We start from the raw sequence: 26,572 nt of genomic DNA on the forward strand, positions 1-26,572 counted from the left end.
TTTCTCAGGTTTTCAGAAAATAATAAATGAATGAGTAGTCCAGGGGTTTGCACTAATGTACTGTAAGCAGTGTCCGATTCATCTATAGTAGTAAAACTCAGTGAAAATGTAAAAAGCATGTCAAAACCTAAAATGTCATTCTTAAAATGTGTCAAAATGGGCATGATTGGTTTGAGGTATTTTTAATGTACAGCATGCTGTAACTTTATTTGGAACTACTTAATATTGTAGTATTGGAAAAAAGCCTTTAAATCTTATTAAACTGTGATATAACCAACATGCTACTATGTACTCCCTGAATAAATTGTATTTTCTGTTTGTAGAAACCCCCTCCCTAAAAAAAAGGAATCCAACTCACTCATCATACTTCATCAGATTAACTGTTTTGCTGCTTTAAACTAAACTGAACACACTGTAATAAGTTACATACCCGGAAATAGTGCAGGGAGGGAGGGCAAAAGCGTGTGACTGAGAAAGAAGAAAGGAAGAGAACCGTTTCTATGACAGCCTCCCTCTTCAGTAGCACCTCAAGGATCATGCCTTCCACTGCTTTATTTTAATTCGCTTACTTCTTCACATATGCACATATTTTATTTACTTTTTATGATCTTTGACTTGAAGAACTGAGTCGCGTCGCTTTTTCGAGTTTTGGCCAAAGAATCGCGCGGCAGAAAAAGAGGTGAAGAAATATCGCGGCTCTTAAGTTACTGGTACGGATATCCTGAGCCATCCATTATTTAAAGTCTCTTTTAGGGATTCAGACTTATTAATGTGGATTTTCTCTGCCATTAAATATAGAAGTACCAGTACGATATCGGAATATGAATTCACTTCGAAATAAGTTAGGCTAATTGAATAAAACCAGGTGTAGCAATGCGTTCAGTGTAACAATACTGCCCTGACGTCCTTATGTCATTATTAATATAGTATTGATACATTGTGCATTAATTCAGTATGTAAAGTAGGCTCGCCTATATATAGTGTGATTTTTTTGTAGAAAGACATTTTCTGTCTTCAAAAAAAAACAAAAAAAAAAAACACCTGCAGCTACGACCGCTCTCGCGCGTACAGGAGTGTTTTCATGTTATTGTCATCATTATCATTATTTTGTTTACAACCGAAGAATGACCGTCAAACTGGATTTTGAGGAATGCCTCAAAGACTCCCCCCGTTTCAGGTAAGATATTACACCCTGTTAGCATAATTCTGCCTGCTACAAATGTTGCGCAGCTTTTTTCAGTGTAGGATAGTTTGTCATTTTACACAAAGCCAAGGCGCTATAGAAAATCCTGCCTTTTTCAGTTTGTGTTACAAGAACAAGAGAAAGATAGGTCACTGTCCTCTTAAAATGTATCGCAAATTACTGAAGGCCTCCAACCATGTTGAAGATTGAGATATTAACTGAAACTGACGTCAACAAGTAGCTATACATTGTAATTAGAATAAAATATTCAAACCCTTCAGAGAATTCCAGAACTTTGATATATGCAGTGTAGGCCTATAATTGAAAGGTGTTGTTTTTGTATGTGTTCCTAAGCGGATAGTGTTCAAAGTTTGTGCCAAAGGACGCTCAAAATTGAACTGAGGCTACAGATTATTAACCTAGAAAATGTCATCTGTGGGGGCTGCGGTGGTTTGCACAATAACGGAAAATATTCTACTCGAAATGGAGATCAAATACATTTGTCATACCATCTGGCAACAATGATTGTGCGCAGTTGTATACAAAATGTCAATGACCTTTTTGTTTCTTTCTCAAATAGAAGAATCACATAGCCTTTTCTGTATTTTGGGATGGGTAGACATGGCTCAACTGCAGTGTTCTTGCAACACTGAAGTGTTGCTGCAACATTTAAGTGTTGCTCCAATATTAAAGCAAGCGTGTGTTGCATGTTTGCCACTATCATTGGAAGAGTTTCTGAAAATGGGCTTGCGTGCTGCAAAAATAAAATAAAATTGTGTTTTGCGCATACAGCTGAGAGCTGAGAGATTACACAGGTGGTGTGGGATTATACCAGTTTAACTGGGGTTGCAAGGCAGTGCAGGCCTGATAATTCATAACAGACAATACAGTTTAAAAAAAAAAAATGACACAGATGATTCAACCCTTCAACAATGATGCTGTTTAGGGGTAAACATTACACGAATCAGATTTCTGTAGAATTTCCATTTGGGCTCAGTTAACATCAAAGAAGAAGCGGAAGATGCAAATTGGTGAGAGTGATTGGTTGACTTACAGCAGTAAAAGCTATAGTGACAGAACGGCATGCATGCTTCTTGTATACTAGGAGATTATATGCTAACTTTGTACTACATTATGGCTTGAAAACAGACTTTAGTGTAAGTCATCAGGAATGTGACACTTTGTTGCCTTGATAAGAGTGTAGTTTGCCCAGGGAGTCAAAATGGCCTCATTGGCTTCATTCTGTTTTTGAAACGGTTTTTACTTCATACTATAGGGAGCTGCAAGGCATTCATGGAAATCCAAATAAGCTGCATTTGTTGAAAAATAAAATGGATGGTGGACTGGTTTTACAAAGTATGAAATGAGGGCAGCCTGTTGTTTTGGGTGTGGCTGTGTTTTAGGCGTTGTGTTTATGAGAGTCTGACAATGTTTAGAAGTGTTCTGCTCCTGGCTCTGATACATGTGGAATGTTCAGCCATGGAAAGTTTTAGTGTGGTTTAGAGTTTGACAGGGGCCAGCGGGGGGCTTTTCAGAAGTAGGCCATGGGAGGGCACTGCAAAATCACAAAGACATACGAACAGTGCAAAAGACATGAAAAAAGAGGAGGAGAGGACATAGACACAAAAACCTAAAGAAAAGCAGACGGGAGAAGGGAGACAAGGCTGCAGACGTAGAAGGGAGGGAGCAGTGAGAGTGAGGCACTGCTCAGGCTGCGGCTTCCTGTTGCCAGGTTACCAGCAGCGAGGGGGAGGTGGTGGAGTGGAACAGGAAGTGAGGCGTTAGATACCAAGGTGATAAACAGGAGACAGGAAGTGTGCTTGGGGGGTGGATCACTGCGGAAACCCAAGGTCTCTCTTTCTCTCTCTCACTTGCATGAACTGTCTGAACGGCGCACTGAAATTGATAGATGAGGCAGGATGTGTGTCTGCAGTGCAGGGTCTCCACTGTGAGATGGCCATAAAAAGTCACGGTTTTTCTCTGTCTGGGCCAACGATATGTTTTCTCTTCATGAAGCCTTATTGTCTGCAAATGTTCTGCGGCCAGGAGCAGTCTTGTCACATGGATTTAAGCACATTTAAATTGAACCCCACCAACCAGACACTTCATCTGCAGCATCTACAGAAATCTGTTTTCCTTTCCTACGGGCCCCTTTCTCTTTATATTAATGTGCATGTTTTATCTGCATTCATTTTTATTTCTTTACTGTCTTTGTTCTTTCACTCTCCCGCTGTCTCTCTCTCTCTCTACGGAAGGTAGTAGAAAACCACAGGGCCACGTGCTGCACTGTTAATGTGGCAGGGAGACAGATGCAATATGAGAGGAGAGACTGACTCACTGACAGGGACTCAGACACCCTATCGTTAGGCCATCTGACTGGCAGTTGCCACAAATGCATGTACACACACACACATACACACACACACACACTCACTCACACACCCACACCCCCATATAAAGAGGAACACACATACACGCAAACCCTGCCTGCGCACACTGACTGTTATTTCTTTCATTGAGCCTTTACCATAATGGCAATCCTCATAATAAAGACAGGTACTTTACTATACTATACTATACTATTTTCTCATTGAGATTGGGTCCATGTATTAAACTCAAAAGTCATTTTGATGCATTTCTGCTGGCCAGAAACTGCTGGCTCCTGTCAAAGAAGAATCAATGGCCAAAGGTCCAGTAATACGTCTTCTACAAAAGAATGGACTGGAGTCCTCTGGGTTCTATTCATAAAGCATCAATGATGTTTACAGAATGAATTACAATCAACCAAAGATTCAAGATCACCGGACACTTAAATGCTGACAGGTTTTAGATTGTCCATTATCATTGTTTTTTTAGAAGAAGCCATTTGTAATTCTTTTTTGTTGTGTATTTAATGTTTTCTTTCCAGGGCTGCCATTGAGGGGGTTGAGGGAGATGTTGGTGAACTGGAGACACGACTAGAAAAGGTGAGACAGGGGGACTTTACAGCTGTCTTCATTATCAAATTCTTGAGAGTCATTAAATTTAAATAAAAATGAAAGGGAGATGGCATTAATTTATACACCAAACGCACCAAATCCACACCCAGCTATGCTATGTTGAAACAACAGATTTGCGTAATCATTAATAATTTCAAATGACCAAATGGGCGCTGTAAATACATTGCATGACAGGCATTTGGCAGACGCTCTTATCCAGAGCGACGTACAACAAAGTGTATAAATACAAGTGCTTGAAATATGTCCAGCTATTGAAATTCATTTTTTGGCTGATTCAGAAGTGGCTGTGATGTCAGTGCAATATACAGGTAATGAACAAAAAAAAGGAAATTGACACCAGAAAGCCAGGGTTGGGCCACCACTAAGGGGCTGGCATTGCCTGTATGTGCTGCGATAGAGATTCTGTAAATCTGAAATTCTGCAGGAGGAAAATCAATGTAGCTTTGTTGATGAAAGTGGAAAATGCTCCTCGGGTGTTATTTCAGAGTCTGGTATAAACCCAGAGGCAACTATTGTGCTCTGTGAGTGGGGTTATTGTAAAACGTTCTTTTTTTTTGACACGGGATTAAGATAATCATGATTAAGTATTGATTCACACCAACTTGTGGTGTCAGTGCATCCAAACCATGGCAGAAAATCTGCCCCACACCATTACAATCACCACTGTTGGAGCACTTTTGTGTTGCATTTATTTTGTTCCCCGTATGTTGTCTCTGAAATGCGTATACATAGACATAGGGGAGCAGTAACATAATCAGAAATAAATTTGTCATCTTTAGTACTTGGTTGCAAATCCTATGCAATCAATGACTGCCTGAAGTCTGCGAACCACAGACATCACCAGATCCTGGGTATCTTCCCTGGTGATGCTTCGCTAGGCCTTTAATGTTGCCATCTTCAGTTCCTGTTTGTTTCTGAAGCGTTTTTTTAATTCAGTCTTGTCTTCTGCAAGTTAAATGCATGTTCAGTTGGATTTAGGATGGTGATTAAGCTAGCCAGTCAAGAATATTCCATGTTTTGGTCATGAAAAAAATATTTGCTGTAAGGTGAAGCACCTTCCAGTGAGTTTTGAGGAATTTGGTTGGGTCTCAGCAGATGTTTCTGTACACGTCAGTGTTCATACTGCTACTGCTGTCAGCAGTCACATCATTAATAAAAGTGAGCCCGTTCCAGTGGCAGCCATACCTGCTAAAGCCATAACACTACCTCCACCATGTTTCACAGATGAAGGGGCATGCCTTAGGATCATAAACAGTTCCTGTCTTTCTCAATGCTTTCCTCTTTCCATCACAAATGTAGTTTTTAAATATACTTTTTAGCCAATTCTAACCTGGCTATTCTATTCTTGATGCTTACCAGTGGTTTGCATCTTGCGGTGAACTCTCTTTATACTGGTGTAGTCTTAATGTCTTTGACATAACTATGCCTACTTCCTGGAGAGTGTTCTTGATCTTTTTGACGGTTGAAAAGGGATTTTTCTTCACAATTGAAAGTATTTTTCGGTCATCCACTACAGTGGTCTTCCATGCTCTACCAGGTTGTTTGCTATTGCTGAGCTCACCAGTGCATTCGTGCTTTCGAATAATGTACCAAGCAGTTGAATTTGACAATGCTGTGACTATGTCTCTGATCCATTTATTCAAAATTTTCAGCCTCATGATGGCCTGCTTTAGTGGCACTGACACATATTTGGTCTTCATGTTGAGAGGCAACAGTAACAGACTCCAAATGCAAATTCCGTACCAAGAATCAACTTTCAAGCTTTTGTTAGCTTTCTTGTACATGAACTAATGATGCAAAGACACACTTCTGGGCAAGAAACAGCTGATCATCCAATTGTCCAATTAGTTTTGCCCTCCTGAAATGTGTGTGTGTGTGTGTTATAAAACTGCTTCATTGATTCAGTTACTGTGGGCTTGGACTTGGATTTACTAATTTACTAAACACTGTGGATTACGAATAAAGATTTTTTAAAATTCTGATTTATCCTGTCTGATAATATAACCCCCAGGCAGATCTGCGTATGGAAATTTGACTGTTACTTTTAGTCAACCATGCCATTTTTTTCATTCTGCTTCTGTATCAGCCCCAAAGTATAATTTGTTGGGAAAATTGGTCATTGTTGAATCCTTGCACATCCTCTTCCTGTGAAGCCAGACTTTGATGCGAGAGCTGTGGTGTTTGATGTTTAGCAGTGCAAGGGGAACTGGCCCTGGAGCAGCATCTGGTCCCCATTGTTACCTGAAAAAGAGGAATTTCTGAAGAATTCTCTGTCACGTGCAGGGTTTCAGTCTAATTTCCTATTGATGTTACATCTGCCTTTTTCACACCCAAACTCAATGACCATTTCACTTTTTTTACCAGATGTGAGAGGAACATGAAAAGGGCACACAAACTTAAAATGATCAGTAGTTTCACTTGTACTTAATATTTATTCAGGGATAAGTGTAGCTTGAAATTAATTTGCAACTTTATGGAAACCTGTCAGTAGTGATGATTGTTTTCACAAAGTGAATGGGCTCTTACAATGCAGAGACCAAACAGTTCATCTGGGGTATCTTTTCCCATAAAGTAACCATATGAGCCTTATAAAAGGGTAGTAAATGGCAGTAAATATACTGGTACTTAATGCCTTTCTGAATAGCAATATGTAGCCTATGTTTTTGTGCTTGAATGACATTATCTGTGGTTGGAGTTGTGCTAGTTCTATGTAGTAGCTTAGTTCCTGCTTCTATCAGAATGTACACCTGATGACACCAATTCTTCTGCTTTTCTGCTCTGCACCATTCCTCCTCTGCATTAGTGTTTAGTCTGTCCATCTCTCCCCTTTCTCTCAAGGACAAGGTGACAGTGATTCTGTGTGCAGCTACTTGTTCTTTTTCTCTCTCCCTCATCTCTCACATTTACATTTCTCTGTGTACGTATGCGCAGAGGTTCCTGTGCTCCATCACCACCTGCTCTCCTGCTCCCCCTGACCTTACTTTGTGCACTGCAGTTTATTCAGTAGCTATTGTGTCCAGTGTTAGTACTTTACTGCAGAGCACTCACGCTGTACTCTTTTGTCTTTGTCATGCTTGTTTGCTTGTGTAGGCTGTTTGCATATGCTCTGATGTGAATTACTTTGTGTGTGTGTGTGTGTGTGTGTTTGCGAATTTGAATTTGTATGTATTTCCTTTTTTTAGGGTTGTGTGTACATGAGCTTGTGTGTGTGTGTGTGTGTATGTGTGTGTGTATGTGTATTTTTATATTCATTTTCTGTTTCTCCTTTGTTTAGCTGGTGAAGCAGTGTAACTACATGTTGGAGGCTGGGAAGGTGTACTGTCAGAACAGCAAGAACTTTATCACTGGACTGAAGGAGCTGGGGCAGCACCTTGTTGCAGACAACATGCTGACGGTAAGGCTGCCCAGAGAGAATCGCTGTGCTGGGAGCAGTACGATAAGGACTATAACTGTACCGGGCCTGTATCACTATACAAGGAACAGTATTTTGCAGTCTATAGTTTAGACTGGAGTGTGGCTGTCTTTTGTAGTGACATGATTGCCCTGCTGTACTTCCTTCTCAGGAATGTCTAGCGAAATTTTCCAGCAAGCTGTCTAACATTGTGGATGCTCAGGGGGTGAGTAGAGATATCTCGTATCCTTGCTGTCTCTTAATCTTGTCAACGTTTTCTCTTTCTCCCGTGCACAAATGACACTGATGAATCTTAATTGGGCAATAAGTTCATGATTTTTTTTCAGCTTCATTTAAGCTGTGTGTGGAACTATCCAAACTCTGGTTGGTGTGTCCTGCAGCATGAATTACTTCCTTGTTCATCAGTAGTAACGGCATTGCATGCATTTAGAACTCATTTTGTGAAGTAATTTGCGCTGAAAGTATATAATGCAAAATAACTTCCATTGATTCAATATTTTTCCATTTTGCATGTGTTCAAAAGTAGTGTATGATGGATAGAATGCCAGAACTTCTATCCATTTTCCAGGCTAGCATGTCATACCCTGTCATTGTCTCCACTATGCCATTTTGGAACTTAGCTGGATAGCCATTTTGTGGCTCGGAGGTGCTAAGCAGTGTCTTTGGGCCCCCTCAACGCCTGTCATGTCTGCCACCTACTTGATTTTTGATATTAGCTGGATATTTGGTGGACTACAGAGAGTCTAAGAGTGCTGCTGGCCCTCACAGGCCTCAGTGCCACTCTGTTTTCCACAAGGCAGATCTCTGTTCCTCCAGGATGGCAGTTATAAGTTATAACCACATGTGTGCTAAATGCCTTACCGCAGTCTGAGTGTCTGAGTAACTCTGCTGACTGTGCTGCTATGAGTCATTTGTGCCAAGTCACCTCCAATGGACACAAATCTCTCCAGATTCATCAGAACAAACTGCTACAATTTGAAACCAAACAGAAAACATCTTTCCTCCCACCTCTCTCTCTCTCTGTCTCACACACACACACACACACATATACTTGCTTACTCTCACGCTGTCTCTTGTACGTGCACACACACACACACACACACACACACACGCACTTATTACTTTGTTTCTGTTTCTCGCAGGAGTTGATTGAGACCACGCAGAAGTCAGTGAAATTGAAACTGCAGAGCTTTGTTAAAGAGTGAGTATTCAGCTCTGTGAATCCTGTCTGCTCTGAAAAGCTCACCATCGCTCCTTCCTCCAGCTGCTGATGCTAAAACGTGAGCCAAGGGTTGGGTCCTACTAACAAACACAGCAGTGTGGCCTTGTTCTCTTAACTGTCTCTTGTCTGAGTGTGTTTCGCCACGCTTGTGGTTTTAGAGCAGCGCGTAGAGGGTTATAATGCATGTACTCTTAAGAGAAAGAGTCAAGCAGCTGTAGAGTTGGTTCAGCCTTTTAGCTGGTACGGTTTCCATGTCAGTAGAGTCTGATTTATTTGAGGAGTGAGTTTCGGCGATTGCAACCTTTCCCACCTGCCTCTTTTTCTCTCTCATCCTCTCTCATCTTCCGTCATTCACGCGCTCTCTCTCCCTCTCCCTCTCTCTCCCTCTCTGTCAGGGATGTTAAGCACTTTAAGGATGTGCGGAAGGAGTTTGAACGCAGCAGTGAGAATCTGGAGGCAGCGCTGGGGAAGAACGCTCAGGCCCCCCGGGGGAAGCAGCATGAGGTGGAGGAGGCCACCAACACCCTGCTGGCTGCCCGCAGGGCCTTCCGCTCCGAGGCACTGGACTACGTGCTGCAGGTATGAAAGAGAGACCACACATACACTACCTCCCCCCAGCCCCCACACATACACACACACCCACATCCACACCCACACACACTCTCACACACATACACACACACACACTCACACACACACACACACACACACACACACACACACACACACACACACACTCACTCACACACACACCCACACTCACTCACTCACACACACACACACACACACACACACCACACTCACTCACACACACACCCACACTCACTCACTCACACACACCCACACACCTCCACACATACATACACACACACCCACACTCACTCACACACACACACACACCACACACACCCACACTCACTCACACACACACACACACACACCACACACACACCCACACACCTCACACACATACACACACACACACCCACACTCATTCACCCCACACACACACACACACACACACCCACACTCACTCACACACACACCCACACTCACTCACTCACACACACACACACACACTCACTCACACATATACACACACTCCCTCACCCTCACACACAAACACACACACTCACTCACACACACACACACCACTCACTCACACATATACACACACTCCCTCACCCTCACACACAAGCACACACACTCACTCACTCATACATATACACACACTCCCTCACCCTCACACACAAACACACACTCTCTCACACACGCACACACACTCACTCACACATATACACACACTCCCTCACCCTCACACACAAACACACACAGTCACTCACACATATACACACACTCCCTCACCCTCACACACAAACACACACACTCACTCACACACGCACACACACTCACTCACACATATACACACACTCCCTCACCCTCACACACAAGCACACACACTCACTCACACATATACACACACTCCCTCACACACAAACACACACACTCACTCACACACGCACACACACTCACTCACACATATACACACACTCCCTCACCCTCACACACAAGCACACACACTCACTCACTCACACATATACACACACTCCCTCACACACAAACACACACACTCACTCACACATATACACACACTCCCTCACCCTCACACACAAACAGACACACTCACTCACACACGCACACACACTCACTCACACATATACACACACTCCCTCACCCTCACACACAAGCACACACACTCACTCACACATACACACACACACCCACACTCACTCACACACACACACACACACACATTCTCTCTCTCTCTCTCTCGCTCTCTCTCTCTCTCACACACACACCTAATTTTACAGGTAATGGAGTCTACCATTAGTTCTACTTATTAGTCTTAATCTGCTTGGTACTTAGTTAATCAGCAGACTGTTTGCAGGTGTCAGTAAGCAGGGGCAGTAAAGTGCACAGCTATTGGCCAATGTGTGTTTGCCCTTGTTCATTGTGACTCTGCTCTCTCACCAGATCAATGTCATTGAGTCGAAGAAGAAGACGGACATTCTGTCGGCGGTGAGCCATATCTCTGTAACCGTCACCATAGCTGTCTGTGGAATGTGTTAAGCAAGGAGTGCAGGTGCTCTTCGAGATGGAAAAATGTGATTCAGGATGAATGTGTGTGTGTGTATATGTGTGTTTCTGTAATGACTAAGACCACCTGTGATTAAGTGTTTGTGGTGCTTGTCTCTGGTGTGTGTTAATTCAGTGACTGGCAGCATCTGTGATAATATGTGTGTGGTGCTCATTTCTGAGCCCGTGTTCGCAAGTGTATGCATGGGCGTGGATTTTATGTGTGCCCAACAGCATCCGTGAATATGCGTCTGTGGTGTTTATTTATAGGCCTGTGTGTGTATTCTTTTGTGTGTGTGGCTGTGTGTTTCTGTATTTGATTAATCTGGTCTGTGTATTAGATGCTGTCCCTCGTTGAAGCCCAGGCTCAGTTCTTTCAGATCGGCCATCAGTCTCTCGGTGAGGTGGACGACTACCGCAAGAACCTGAGCGAGCAGGTTAGTGAGAGTGAGGGAGGAGGTGCCATTAGAACCTGAGCGAGCTGCTGTGAGAGAAGGAGGGATGGAGGGAAGGATGGAGGCTGTGAAAAAGTGGGGGAAGGATGCAAGGTTCAGGCACATGGATGATTTTGGGAAAGGCGAAAGAAGAGAAGGGCGCTAGTAGAATGTGTGAAGAGAAAGAAGGGAGTTGCACAGAATGAGATGGTAGAAGGCAAGGGAGAGGTCACGCAAAGCAAAGTTAATTTAAGCTCGTCCCTAAAGGACTGAGGAGGAGCAAAGAGCACACAGAATGATGGAGAGTGTCTGTTTGGAGCAGTCACTAAGTGTTAAGCAGAGGGATTTAAGCCCCCCCCCCCCCAATGGGACAGTGTTACTGCCTGCCCTCCACCCAGCAGCATGACAGGAAACTGAAGACGGCGCAATAACAGGAAACATTTCTCATGACGGCGTCGCGGAAGTGGCAGTAATAGCTGAGCGTGTGCGCTAGCACCATGAAAATGTGAGGGAAATATTCCATTGGCAGCAGTTCTGCTGCGGCACACATAATCTGAGTAAAAGTGAATGGGTATCTGAGGGACATGAAGATGCTGCTCTTTCAAAAACAAAATTATAGATATTTTTTGCTTGAAGCATACATTTTGGGGTTGGCTCTTCTGTTGCAACTGAGGAAGTCAGTTTACATCAAATGTAGTAAGAATCCAACCACAGAAGCTTATTACAGCCTGTCTAAGATGTGTCCTCAATATAGTATTATAGTATTCATAGGCACAAACTTGGCATCAGCATGGAGGGGGAGGGGTGTGTAAAATAAAGTTATTTTACATTTGGAACAGCGAATAATATTTTACAGTTGCATTCTGAACCATTATCAGCAACACAGTCTTCACCTCTTACCAACTAGCCATCTAGCTAGCTGGAAAACAGTTGAAAAATACTAGCCAAATATCTTTTCTACCCTGAGCCAAACATACAATGATCCATAAAGTAATACATGACACCCTTTCTGGAATGCAACCACAATATCAAATCCACAAGTAAACACAAAACAAAACCTCCTAGTGCAACCAGATCCAAGGCCAGGTTTATTAGCTCTCGTAATGAACTGTACAATAAATACAGCTTATATTTATTGTACAATACAATAACAAAGTTGGCAGCTAACATTAATGTTGTGCACAGTCAGTAAAGCAGTGCATGAAAACAGGCTTTAAATTGCTTTGCACTGACCATGCTTTAACAGTAATTGGCTAGAAATTAGCATTTGATCCTTTGCTCCCCTAACTCAATGCTTTGTTACACAAGTAATGTACAAGAGCAGTTTGATACAGGAAACAGCATCACCTCTTATTGTCCTGTGAAACCGCACTTTAGCACCTGCCTCAACAGGAAATGGCCTGAAAGAGTGAAAGTCAAATTTGTAAAGTGGAGTAGGGAGAAGAGAGAGACAGAGTCAAACGCAGCATTCTGTCCGAAGTCCAGCACAGGAAACCTGGAGAGTCACTTCCTGCTTCCTTTTCCTTTTGAGAGATCTAGGCCAAAGTGCCCTTTGACCCCCTTCTGAATGGTCCTGGTCGTGCGCCCGCATCCCTCCCTTCTGTATTCGGTTGTATCTATTGCCCTGTCTTACCCTAGTCCTGTCATTTTAATCATGTTTTCGTGCTGTTTCTTATCAGGTGAATCTTTACTTTCTGAAATGGCATTGAGTCTCTGTGTTTTGCTGATTCTTTTATCCGGAGCAAATTACACCAAGTACATTTTTACATACAATCCATTTATATGGATGAATATTTAATGAAAAGTAAGTCAAATTTTGTGGGAATAGTGGAAATAAAAAAAATGTCCCCAATTTTTGTAATCGTTTTCCACAATATACTGATTTTTTTTGTGCAGAACGTCTCATTGTCTCTCCCTACTCTCCACATTTTCCTTCACCATCCCTCTTTTCCTTTTTCCATTCCATACCTCATGCCATGTTATACGTGCCTCTGTCCTGTCCCAGTCCCTTACTGTCATGGCTGCTCACCTCATCCCCCTCTCCCACTCTCCCCCCTTCTCTCGCAGCACACTCACCTGGTTCTGAATTCGGCTCGGGAAAAAAGGGACATGGAGCAAAGACACGTTGCCATCAAAACAAAGGTATGATGTGCTGTACTGTGCGAAACTACATGTGTACAGAGTGACATCTTGGCCTGCAGGGGGTTGGGCACTGCGGTGTTGAATTGCAGCTTGTGGAAAAAGCCGTTCATTATGGCATGAGGGATAGGCACACCCTGTAATCTGAGTGTTGTGTGTGGCTGCAGGACATATCCTATGATGACTCCATAATGGACTTCAGCCCCGATGCTCCCAGTGGCATTGCCATGGAGGGATACCTGTACAAAAGAGCCAGCAATGCCTTCAAAACCTGGAGCAGGTACTGTACCCTGTCACTCTGAAGTCCCCCTCCCCCCACCACACCTCTGTAGTGGAGTCACAGGACTGACAGCAGATTTTAAGAGCTTGAATACTGCTTGGGGTTACTTTTCCTCCCCTAGAGAGTGTTTAACATTAGCTGGTCATTTTGAATCACTCCTTTTCACAGTGCACTGAAATTGATACTTTGTTTATTCATGGAAAATCTCTCCCCCCCACCCCCACACTGATGAGGTATTGCTGTTTTTCCTGACTGTATTTACTGATTGTTGGCAGCCATAACCTTCTCCTCCGTCCCCCCTCCCAGCAGCTCATCTCTCTCTGCATCTCTGTGGGCGAGCTGCTTGGGTTTAATGAATTTGTGCAATTTGCCTTTCACAATGTTGTAGGCGCTGGTTCACTATCCAGAAAAATCAGCTGGTGTACCAGAAGAGATTCAAGGTGAGTATTAACACACACACATGCACACACACACACTCATTGTTGTATGCATGCTCATTTGCATACATACCCTGATCCTTTCTTCCTTTTGCCAGGACCAGCCGACGATAGTGGTGGAGGACCTGCGACTGTGCACGGTGAAGCCCAGCGCAGATAATGAAAGAAGGTTCTGCTTTGAGGTGGTGTCTCCATGCAAGTGAGTCCTCGTCCACCCAGCGGCGTGAATCCAGTTCAGCTCCAGTGCTCTGTGTGTTTGTGCTGGACTGTGCAGCTGCAGCATGCCAGCGTGTGTCTGTGCAGCGCAGTAACTGCTGCGGTGTGTTTGTGTGCAGGAGCTGCCTGCTGCAGGCAGACTCAGAGCGGCAGCAGCAGGGCTGGATCAGTGCCGTGCAGAACAGCATCGCCTCTGCTTTCCAAGACTGCAGAGAGGTCCAGCACAGCCCGGTGAGAGAGCCTTAACACGCGCACCATCTGCACCACACGCACACGCACACGTGGCACGGGGGTGCAGTGGATAGTGCTGTCACCTCACAGCACAAAGGTCCTGGGTTCAAATCAGGGCCGGGGCCTTTCTGGAGTTTGCATGTTCTCCCCATACCGGGTTCCCTCCAGGTACTCCAGTTTCCTCCTCACGCAATCAAGAAGACATGCCGGTTAGGCTACTTGGGGGGGTGGGGCAATTCAAAGGGCGTTGCTGCAGAAGAGCATATATGCTTAGTCAACCTACCCTGTATAAATAAAGGTTCCTCTTCCCTCCCGCTCTTTAAAGTAAATATTTTGAGCTTTATAGGTTCGACAAAATTGCTGGCAGAATACTTCGAAAGTGTCAAGTTGAAATGTCTGAAGTGTGAATATATCACTCGCATTTCTTGGGTAATTATGCAACCCCTTATTCTTACCCATGCAAGGAATGTAAATGACTAAATATTTCCTGTGGTTCATGACCCAGTTTCTCAAAGTGTAGAGCAACAGCAGTAGCACAGGTCAGCCATGGAGACCTACTGCCCCCCCTGGAGGTGGCAGTTCTGCAGCCTGCTTTTCCTCTCTCTGCGGGGTTGAAACTCTCCTCTTCTGGATTAAGCTGGGGCATTCTTGTCTCTCAAATTGGAGAAAGTAAATTTTTGTACACTTTGAGCAGGATAAATACAAGCACATCTGTTTCCCTGCATTTTACGGTGTCTGCATGAGAGCTTAGCCTTTTCCATATATGCTGTTTTTAATTTCTAGGCAGTGGTTCACAGAATCTAAACTTTACCGGAATTTTTATGCTCTTCAGCCAATAATGTTGTTTTTGATTATGGTCAGGTAGCATGCGAGCACTTCCTTTCAGCTGTGTTTAATTAATGAATATTTTAGTGTATCTTTTCCGGGAAAATCAGTCTTTTTTGTGATTGTTATCTTAGTGGTTTTGGTCCAAGGGCCACAGGGTTCGTGTCATTTGGTTCTGTAAACGCCTCAAGCGGAGGATCTTTATCTGGGGGGTGTTGTGTTTCTGTGTATGACTTTTTACACTGTTGCTTGAGTCAGCTTTGTTTATGAGTAAATAGCAGGTTTTTTGAATTGGGGTATGAAGAGATGGTTTCTGGGTCTGTGAAGTAGTGGAGTACTTTACTTGGGTTTTTTGTATGGCTTTTGTACAAGCAGATTGCTTTAGGGCAGAAAATCTATTTTTTCTTTTTGTGCATAGGAAGAACTGCTGTCACATCATAAATGGGAATATGAAATAGTGCTGTATGCAGTTGGCTGTGCCTTTCCACAGGACACAGCACTCTTCTTGGTTTTTATACAAAATGATATACTCTCAGATGGAACTAAACAAGTTCTACCATCAAAGAGGTGCGCTTAGTAGCTTAGAAAAGATGATTGGGTCTCTCTCTCTCTTTCTCTCTCCCATCCTCTCATCCTCTCCTACTCCTTTGTCTTTTCCAGAGAGGGAGAGAGCGGTGTAGCTCAGTTTCTACCGGCAGTGGGGGGCAGTCAGGGGAGCAGGAGAGTACGGGTCGGCAGGCCCTGGAGGAGGTGCAGAAGATCCCGGGGAACTCCCAGTGCTGTGACTGCGGGGAGCCGGGGCCCGACTGGGCCTCCATCAACCTGGGCATCACGCTCTGCATCGTCTGCTCCGGCATCCACAGGTAACCACTGCGCCCCGGGATTACACCTGCGCACCACAGGAGACCGCGTACAGCTCGCTCATGTACAGACTGCGCTTATTGGCCAGGGCACAGATTTCCTGTAGGATTTTATGCAAGTAGCTATGCCTTTATACGCAAGCGTAGAAGTACGCCCCAGGAACAGTGCGTAATAACATTAAAACACGTGCGATGGTACCATAGAATCCATTGTGTTACGTGCTTTGCTTGTCCTTACCATCCTTTTCTCTGTCTTGCAGGAGTCTTGGCGTCCATTTTTCCAAAGTGCGCTCTCTCACCCTTGACTCCTGGGAGCCTGAGCTGGTCAGGGTATGTCCTCGACGGCTCACACGTACACACGCGTGCACATGTGCACATGTGCATAGAAACATATATCATTCTGTATACACGCACCACATTTAGATTTAGTATTTTACCCAGGGCAGAACATATGATTTTTTTTGTAGCACATGCTCTGTTGGTCATTGGTTAAAATGGCTCTAACTGTATTTATATCTCCTGTGCACCATTCCTTATCACCCCTTTTCTCAGTTTAATATTTCTATTGACAGACTGACAAAATCATTCGGAAGAGAATATGTGTTTCTTCACAGGGAAAATAAAAATGCTGAAACTGCTTTTTGAAGAACATAAAGTTATTTAATTAAATTATTTTTGGAATTTGCTCATCTCTCCCACGCTCTAGTTGATGTGTGAGCTGGGGAACACTGCGATCAACAGGATCTATGAGGCGCGCATAGAAGAAATCACAATCAAGAAGCCGCACCCCTCCAGTCCTAGGTTAGCCTCTCGCTGGCCTGCCCTTTCTGGCACAAAGGAAGACCAACTTTACCCAGAAAACTCGCAGAACCTTTCAGTAAAATTACACTGTATGACTGGTTGCCAAGAAATGGGATTATGGGATCTTTGCCATCACAAAAACAATGTTGCAAGCACTGTCAGTAAGCTAGAAGTCTGGCAAGGCTGCTGGATTCATTATTTGCAGGAAAAAACTCACTACCACCCCCTTCTCTTTCTTTGTAGGCATTTCAGCCTATTTCAATAACAGTCAGCTTGTAACACTACCACTATATACTGTATGTATGTATGTGTGTATGTGTGTACTTTTCCTTCAGAACCTGTTGCTGTTCTGTCATGCAGTACTCGTTCAGTATGTACGCAACAGGACATTGTTTCCGTTATTTCAGCACAATCTCATCAGAACTGATTTCTTTATTCTCCTATTTCTCCTTCCTCTTTTTCTCCCTTTCCACTGCACCCCAGGGAGGAAGTTGCACAGGTAAAGTGTCATGTGGTATATGTTGTAAGCAACCCTACCCTCCAGAAATCTGATATCTGTTTCTGGGGTATTTATGGTAGGCCTGCCTTATTCCAGTTTAATGGGGTTGTGATTGAAGCCTACTTCAGTGTTTGAGATCCATGTGTAACTGGCTTGTTATTTGGTGTCACTGCTTTTCACATTGAAATTGCTATCTGTGTGTGCATGGAAATGTATTCATGCTGTTACTTATTTCACTCATTTGCAGTTCAAAATAATTCTTTATAAAATTATTTCTCTTTCTCTTTCTCTCTCTCCTTCCCTCCCTCTCTCTCACTTTCTCTCCTTCCTCCCCCTCTCTCTCTCTCTCCCTCCCCATCTCTCTCCACCTCTCAGGCAGGATAAAGAGTCGTGGATCCGCTCGAAGTACGTGGAGAAAAAGTTTATTAAGAAGCTTCCGGAAACAGGCCACTCGGGTCCCCTGCGCCGTGCCAGTGCCCGACGCACCCGGGCCAACACCGAGGAGCGACCCGGCTCGCGCCCCGCCCTCAAACCCAAGCCCAACCGGGCCACTCTCCCACGCCTCGCAGGTAATGGGGGGGGGGGGGGTGTGTTACTTCTCTATACCTGTTTTCTCCTATCAGCCCCACCCCTAGATTCCTGGAGCCTTCGCAAAAAAAAAACCTGCTGAGCAGAAATGAGAGTGTGTCAGACTAGAATGAGGTGTGGATGATTCCCTGTGATGGTGCCAAGTTGTTTCGGAAAAGGAAACGGTTCAGTTTCGCACTGTGGGGGAAAAACACTTCCAACGAACTGCCTCAAACAGAGCTACATAATGAGATAACGGGCTGATGTGCATGACAAGCAACCCATAGGAATATGATTTTCATTTTCTGCATTCATATTATTATTCAGTTTTTTTTCTCAACATTAAAGCTTTTAAACTTTTTCATTCATTCGTATTTCAGATTCATTAATTTATTGTTTTGACACTGACAGTGCTGTAGCTGTGTTAGTTAAAATTGATTGGTTGCAGTTGATCACAAATTGAGAAAATATGCTACAATAGGCTTTCCATTCTGCTGTGAAACCAGCAGACCAGCACCAAACAGTGTTGCAGTTATTGTAACTCTATAACTCTATTGAATTGTATAATTCTACTTTAGAATTCTAATAAAAAATAAATCAAGAACAAAGCTAAACTACTGTAAGATATATTTAGTTAAAGAAAATTAGGCCATTAGCATATTAATAAATAGCAATAAAAAGCTTTATTTACTGAGCATGCCACGTGCTGATGATGTCAGGCATAGCTGATATACGACAATGTAAAATATCTGCTCATGGTGTGCACACAGACACAGAGGGTGCATGGACACATTTACAGTATATAAGCGTGCATGTATACAGATGCTGTAATTCACAGCTATATAAGTGTACTTACTAGCCAGTGCGAGACTGTGAGATTATGATATATCCTGTACATGAAAAGGGGCTACAAACATTTAGCAGCAGGGAGACATTTGACAACAGTGACAGAGATGAACACCCTTGAAAATCAGAGACCTTGGTCAACACACTCAACCTGTGTGTTGTATATTGTTTTATGTGAGCGTGAACCAAAAACACGTGACTTACACAAGGACTATCATGCCATTCTCTACCCCAGGGCTGAGCCAGAGTGACGTTGGCCGTAAGAACAATGCAGGCGTCCACCAAGGTGAGAGTTTGCAACTTCCACACAAATGCGCATAAATAGTTACACACACACACACAAAGCCTGCCCTGCCAATGCCCTTGTGTGGGAATTGACAGATAATCACACTCAACCTGTGTGTTGTATATTGTTTTATGTGAGCGTGAACCCAAAACACGTGACTTACACAAGGACTATCATGCCATTCTCTACCCCAGGGCTGAGCCAGAGTGAAGTTGGCCGTAAGAACAATGCAGGCGTCGACCAAGGTGAGAGTTTACAACTTCCACACAAATGCGCATAAATAGTTACACACACACACGCAAAGCCTGCCCTGCCCATGCCCTTGTGTGGGAATTGACAGATTGATAGTATTAGTTGGACACATGCAGAATGTCTAATGTGTGACCCTTCCCTAGATAATGAGGAAGAGGAGGATCTGAGTGGTCTCCATCCTGGGGCTCTACTGTACCGTTCTGCGGCCCTGCAGCAGTTCCCTGTAATGGCCGACGCCCTTGCCCATGGAGCTGATGTCAACTGGGTCAACTCCTCTGAGGAGAACTCCACCCCTCTCATACAGGCTGTGTCTGCTGTGAGTGTGTGTGTGTGTGTGCGTATGTGTGTATGTGTGTGAGTGTCTGGTTCTGTGTGTGTGTCTGTGTCTGTGTGTCTTTTCTGTGCTTTTTACGTGATAAAGAATACCGACCTGTGCCCTTTGTGGTCTTTCAATATCCCAGAATTCCTTGGCGGCGTGTGAGTTTCTTCTGCAGAATGGTGCCAATGTGAACCAGGCAGACAGCAATGGGAGAGGACCTCTCCATCATGCCACGATACTGGGGCACACTGGGTATGACACGGTGACATACAGTACATGCACATCCGTGTGAGCACACACGCGCTCACACACATACACACACGCACACACACAGCACAAACACTCCTATACATGCACGCATATTCTAGCTTGTACACACACTGTCTCATAACTGTACGTTCTGCTGTCCCCCAGGCTGGTGTGCCTCTTCCTGAAGCGGGGTGCGGACTATAATGCCAGAGATAACAAACAGAAAGACCCCATCACCATCGCCGTGGAGAACGCCAATGCAGACATCGTCACATTGTGAGTCAAATGGGAAGGTGGTAGGGGAAAGACGCAGAATGAGGCATGGGACGAAGGGAAGAATGGAGGGAGTAGATGGATGCAGCCTCGGTCAGTTGTCTGTATGCAATATTTGAAAAGCAAATATACAATATTTTTCTCTCAATTTGCTGAATTGCTAGTCCCTAATGTTGTGTAGAACAGTACGTCCTAAAAGGTCTGAACTACTATACTTCAATATCATCCCACATGCTTAGGATTTTTGCTTCATTTATGGTTGTTTGATGATTCATTTAGACGATGAATGTTCCAAAATGGGATGATGGTTTAAAAATAGGCTTGAAAAAAGACTCTGTGAACTCATAGTACTGGCAGGAGGGAACTACAGATTACAGAAGAAGTGTGGAATCTAGTCGGAGTCCTCGTACCAATATTACTGAGCCCGTGACACCTGCTTCACTGTTTTCTCCACAGACTGCGGATCGCCAAGATGAACAAGGAAATGCGGGAGATGGATGGAGCCTTTGGCCAACCAGGTCAATCTGGGGGAACGGGTTATGGGGCAGGTGGGGGAGGACCTGGGATGGGGCATGCCAAAAAGGGCTTTCAGGCCCTCAAGAACCATCTGAGCGGATGGGCACTGGGGGGGCAGAGCGAGTAGAGGTGGGAGTAGAGATGGCATTGGGAGGTAGGGTGAGGCGAATAGAGAGAGAACTGGGGGGATGACAGTGTGATGGGGAAAGATGGATGAGAAGAAAACGGGTGAGGAGGGGGAGTATTTGTGTAATGACTTCCACAGTGGAGGCCACTTTGCACTTTGATGAGTAACGAACGCACAGCCAGCATGCACTTTAATGCCTATCGGATCTCTGTATATAACTGTAAAGAGCTCAGATACAACACTAAAAGTGTGCATTAGTAAAGAGAAGCAAGATCGTTTTTGAAAAGTAGGCAGTTAAATAGTTCATATTGTATCTTTGTGGATATTGTACAGCTTTCTGTGGTTTTGTTTTTTTATAGATATGTAAACATGTATGTAATTGTTATCATGGCATAGCTATAGCAATGAATGCTCCTCTCCTGCTGCCTAACAGGATAGCTTGCAGCTCTCATTCCTGAAGTTATTTTAGGGGACTACATTCCAATGACAGGGAAACCTGTCGCAGTGAAAATCTCCAGGGCTGTGAAAAGTGGTGTACAAAGTGTCCTCAATTTTATATGGTATTTTCTTGAGTAAGCAGTTTAAAGAAACATGACACTATATTTACGGGTACATCTTAGTGTGCCCTACATCATATTTTACACATACGACGGGAAAAATAAAATTTTTAGGTCAAATCTTTTTCGGCTTAGGCCTACCGTATTTGTGCCAGCTAAACCAGAGCTGCCTTTTAATGTTTTGGCTTAAGTACTTTCCATTGCATAGTTTGATGAGGATTTTTAATGCTGTATGTACGCATACTGTGCCTTACCAGCCATTCTGTAGTAGTTAAAAGTTGTTGTTTGGGGGAATTATTCTGATTCTAGTATGATCTGAAACTCTCTCAGCCTATTCAACACTGTGATCTAAACATAAGCATTTTAAACTGCTAGCCTAAAAATGCAGGCCATTGGTGTGCAACTCTGACCCTCTGGAGCCACAGACCTGCAAGCCCAGCAGGCCTGCTGTAAACACAGCATCCATCCCACCATTATTAATACATAATTAATGTTTTTTACTGCAACTATTGAGTTAATGATGATCACAAAACAGAACTGGTAATTCTAATGAATTATCTAGCAAAATCTGGGCAAGCAGGGACAGAGTTGTACTTCCACAATTGCAAATTTGAAATGTCATGCTGGCAGACTAGAAGTGCTCTTTTTTCAGTCTTTGAAGGTCAAAGTGTCTGCTGGCAGACTCTGTCCTAGTTCATGACTACATTTGGCAATTGAAAGGTGTCTAAAACAGCTAGAGGAGCATGATCCTCAAAGACTGAATAACCTTGGACTTGAACTAGACTGCCTTGGTCATCGCAAATTCACACAGGCCAGTGAGGCCTCTGAGATCATGTGACCTCAAAAAGAACGCTTCTGGCTGCTACCTTTGCATCCAATAGAATCTTATGGTGCTTCAGTCTTAATGTGCAAATGCTTTTTATCGCTGTCTGTCTGTGTGTGTGTGTGTCTGTGTCCAATGAGACGCCGGGCTGGTCTCCGCTGTTTGCTCTGTTGTGTCCTGCCGTTCCCTGCCCTGCCGTAACAGGTAATCAGCTGCTGGCACAGAGAAACCGTGTCCTGGTTTGTGCATCTTTCTAAAGGGTGTGAATACTTTTTGAGGGCGCTGTACTTATACGAGCTGTGCTCTACCAATGCATTGTGCCTTAGAAGAGCATTTGTGGCCTCATTTATCAACAGTGCATACTTGTAAATTTCATCCTAAATTGCATATAGTTGTCTTTATGCATAGTATTGTGTTCAGTTTTAATATTTTTATATCTCAGATTATTTACTGGATAAAAGCCCACGTTACTTATTACTTTATTTTCTTATCCCATGATTGTTAAATCTTTCTCGTGCAATACAGATTTGGGGTCTCTGTAGATATTCCTCTTAAGGTTACTTAAGGTTAGTTTATGTGTTTCTACCTATTATTATAGTTGGAGACCTTGTTTTGTTAAATTAATTTCAAAGTACTTTGACTTAAGGGCAAGGAACATGCAACACAGCATACAGCTGTATGTACAATGCTAGTCGTTACCAAAACCTTGCATTTGATCATTCAGAAAGCATGTATAAACACTTACAAAAATACATTGGTAAACGACAAGATGTTGTTAAATGAGGCCTCCAGAAGCAAAAAAAAAAACTGCTTGCAAATGCAGTTTGTGTATGTTTGTGCATGCCATGCGCATATCTATCTACGTGCACACCTGCATGTATCAGACAGACCTGGGTCAAATACGTATTTGTTTTCGAGTCAAATACTTTTCTGTGTTCTATTGATCTTGCCTGGTGTAACTGAGCCTGCCAATATGACCAGAAGGCAGGGTTTGCACTTTTTGAGACTATTTCATTGGTTCCAATACATCAGACAAGATCAGTAAAACGTAGAAAAGTATTTGAATCCAAAAGAAATATGTATTTGACCCAGGTCTGATGTCAGACCAGTCCTTTATGTACAGTATTTATTTATTTTTACTATTTTAACACTATTTTTTAAGAAGGAATATATTAATTCACTAATGTATTTTGAGAAAACATTATTAATATATTTCAAAGTTCTTGATTGGTTTTGAGAAAGTATTTAAATACTGTACTTGCATTAATAAATATTACATGCATCAAAAGTGTAATGTCATAAACAAGTACTCAATTATGTATTTGTTCCAGTTCTGCTGCGTGCTTGTGTGCACGTGTGTGCATGTCCGAGCGTGTAACAAACTTCTTGACCATATCACATGGAGGGAGAATTTAAAACCTTTGTGCCTTGTTGCACATTACTGGCAATGCAGTTAATGGTATACTATGCAGGATTTTTTTTTGCCTGTGTTTACAATCAAAGAAGCCTCCTCCTCTGTCATCAACCCCACCCACTCACCCCAGAGTACCAGTGTACCCGAGTCACAGACACACAAATTCCTTAGGTTGGTAACTACTGGTAAATTTCTTCCATCAGTTACTCGGGCTGCATTGTCCGGTCGGGACCACGAAACGGACACGTACAAATAATTTGAAAACCAGACATTCCGGTCAAAAACGGGATGTCTGGCAGCCCTAGCTACAGGTAACATAGAGGTTACCTAGCTAGAGGTAACATTGATTACAGGTCTAACAACACAAGCCAGCTTCTCGTCGCTTTTCACCCCCGGCTTGGCGAACTTCAGCTGACACCACCAAGGAAAAGCAGTTCCAGGGTTCCAGTAACACTCGTTCTTGAACAAGCCCTGTTGGCTCGTCTTTTTGCTTCGCTGTATCTGGGCCATTATAGCGGCTAGCTAGCTATAGCAACAAACACTCCGTTGAAATCTGATTTCAAACCACAGGCTTTGTAGCCACATCTGCTTCTCCTCACAAGGAAAAGAGTGCCACGCCCAGAAACATCCCAAACACATTTTAGAATAACACGTACATGTAAAAGTGCATGAATTTGGCCAAAGTGTGTGAAGACAGAGATTGCCAGTGCATCATAGTTATGCCTTAGCGTGGTTATTTTTTATAATATTTTCAAGTTAAAAATCCTGCATAGTATGCCTTTAACTTTTTCAGAGCTGATATCTTGATAAAGCATTGTAAAGTTTTACATCTCACTAATTGTGCATTGTTAAGGCTTTTATTGGGGGGTGGGGGTGGATTGAAATATAAGAAACAAAATGAAACAAAAATAAGTATTGGTGTGAATTCAAAAGTTATGGGCAGTGGAGAGGGAGATTTAGCATAGAAGAGTAAAAACGGGTTATTCCCCTCCACTCAAAAATTTAAATCTTAATCCCTATATGTTCTGTATTCGTTAGTCAGCTGAGTACAATTCACTTAAAGCTTTTAGACTGAATAAATGGGAAAATATCATGCTACAATACTGATTTGTTTTGTATATCTTCATATTATTTATGTTACTTATTGTACTTTGCATCTGTTCATGTATCATAATATAGATGTTCTGTCTTTCTCAGGTGATGAAACGTATCAAGATATCTTCCGAGATTTCTCCCACATGGCCTCCAACAATCCAGAGAAACTCAAACGGCGCAGCACCGATATGAAGACCCCATAACCACTGGGTGTCACTGTTGCACTATTTTCTTAATTTACACCATTTTCATCTGGGATTATTTTTGAGATCTTTGGAAATACCACTTTTATAAGACCTGGGTGCCACAGTTGATTATTTCTTTGTATTTTTCTCAGGTTTTGTCATACCACAGTGGTGTAATTTCCCATTTAAATAAACCATTCATATCACACAATTATATTGCAGACAGAAAGACAGTAAGGAGACAATTACCCAGTTTGCCCTGGAATTACATAGCCCAGCCCTTTTTTTTAAACTCAAACAATTATGCAGTTTCTACACATGATAATGTCATTACATACAGTGTATGCTTTGTATCTGAATTTAATAGTTTTGACAAACCATTATGTTTCCTCCTGAAATGACTTGATAATGCATGTAGCTATTCCATCATCCACGGTCACAGTCCACCAGGTGCTTTGGCCATTTTATACAGTAAACTTATGATTAAAGAACTGGGCTTATGGTGCAAAAATTGAAAGAGACATTCATTTTAAAAAGCACAGTCTGCAGAAACGGCAGGTGAACATTTAAAAACTGGCCCACATTCATTACTGAGCAAAAGACATACGTTACAATAGCACACAGTGTGATAATAGTGTACAGTAATCCTGTTCTCTCCAAAACTGTAGTTCTGTTTTTAAGTCATACATTTGGAAAAACACATTAAATGGCTCAGGGGCGCATTTTGGTGTTATGTATGAATGTGACGTGCATTGTTTTCACCATCCTGGGTATTTCTCATTTTGGTTTTCTTTTTTTATCTTTGTTGTCACTGGACGTTTGCAGAAATAATAAAGTTATTTTTAAGCAAAAGCAATATGTCAAGATGAGAGTGGAATTGAATGTTACTTGGGGTAAACATTCTAAAGCATTTCGGCTAGAAATAGTTGTACAAAATAAGTAATTGTACCTTACTGAACCCGTGTTCAGCAGTTGTCTACGATCATGAAAATGCACTTTTGTACGTCGCTTTGGATAAAAGCGTCTGCCAAATGAATGTAATGTAATGTAATGCCTTACAGTCAGACATTCTCCTGGGTCACCCCAGACAACACACTGCCACCCCTGAGGCTCTTTTAGCTGCCTGTTCTTTCTTCCACTCAGCCTCCCTGGCTATTGTTCACGCTATTCACATCGCTGACCCATCTAGAGTGAACATCATTTTTATAGGCTCCTGGGGAGCGCCTTCTCGGGTCCTTCGCAGAGGACAAAACCCCCATGATCCTCCTGGGTGATTTCAGCATTCACCTGGATGTTAACAGATCTGGGTTCTTGCCTTCCTCTACTCTTTTGAGTTCAGTTTGGTACGCTCCCACAAACGAATCAGGCTGGTCCTGTTCTTCTTGAGAG

The 26,572-nt window shown here is 43.0% G+C and overlaps 1 protein-coding gene across 4 annotated transcripts; it reads left to right on the forward strand.

Annotated features, from left to right (window-relative positions):
* The first annotated feature begins 457 nt into the window (after positions 1 to 457).
* acap1 (ArfGAP with coiled-coil, ankyrin repeat and PH domains 1) lies at positions 458 to 26,039 on the forward strand. Of its 4 annotated transcripts, none has more exons than XM_064328889.1 (25): positions 458 to 710; positions 1,124 to 1,177; positions 4,092 to 4,149; positions 7,457 to 7,576; positions 7,746 to 7,799; positions 8,737 to 8,795; positions 9,212 to 9,395; positions 10,851 to 10,895; positions 11,294 to 11,389; positions 13,454 to 13,528; positions 13,693 to 13,805; positions 14,194 to 14,245; positions 14,341 to 14,441; positions 14,578 to 14,689; positions 16,175 to 16,377; positions 16,635 to 16,704; positions 17,081 to 17,175; positions 18,050 to 18,243; positions 19,323 to 19,373; positions 19,568 to 19,618; positions 19,769 to 19,941; positions 20,087 to 20,196; positions 20,359 to 20,469; positions 20,923 to 20,984; positions 25,101 to 26,039. In XM_064328889.1, the coding sequence occupies exons 2-25, from the start codon at positions 1,125 to 1,127 to the stop codon at positions 25,199 to 25,201; spliced, it is 2,343 nt and encodes a 780-aa protein (XP_064184959.1). In that variant the 5' UTR covers positions 458 to 710; position 1,124; the 3' UTR covers positions 25,202 to 26,039. The 4 variants fall into 4 exon arrangements, with proteins under 4 accessions (XP_064184959.1, XP_064184960.1, XP_064184958.1 ...); XM_064328890.1 differs by having other exon boundaries at positions 458 to 679; XM_064328888.1 differs by having other exon boundaries at positions 458 to 1,177.
* Positions 26,040 to 26,572: the final 533 nt, after the last annotated feature.

This window comes from Anguilla rostrata, chromosome 3, assembly GCF_018555375.3.
Source record: "Anguilla rostrata isolate EN2019 chromosome 3, ASM1855537v3, whole genome shotgun sequence".
Taxonomy (NCBI): domain Eukaryota; kingdom Metazoa; phylum Chordata; class Actinopteri; order Anguilliformes; family Anguillidae; genus Anguilla; species Anguilla rostrata.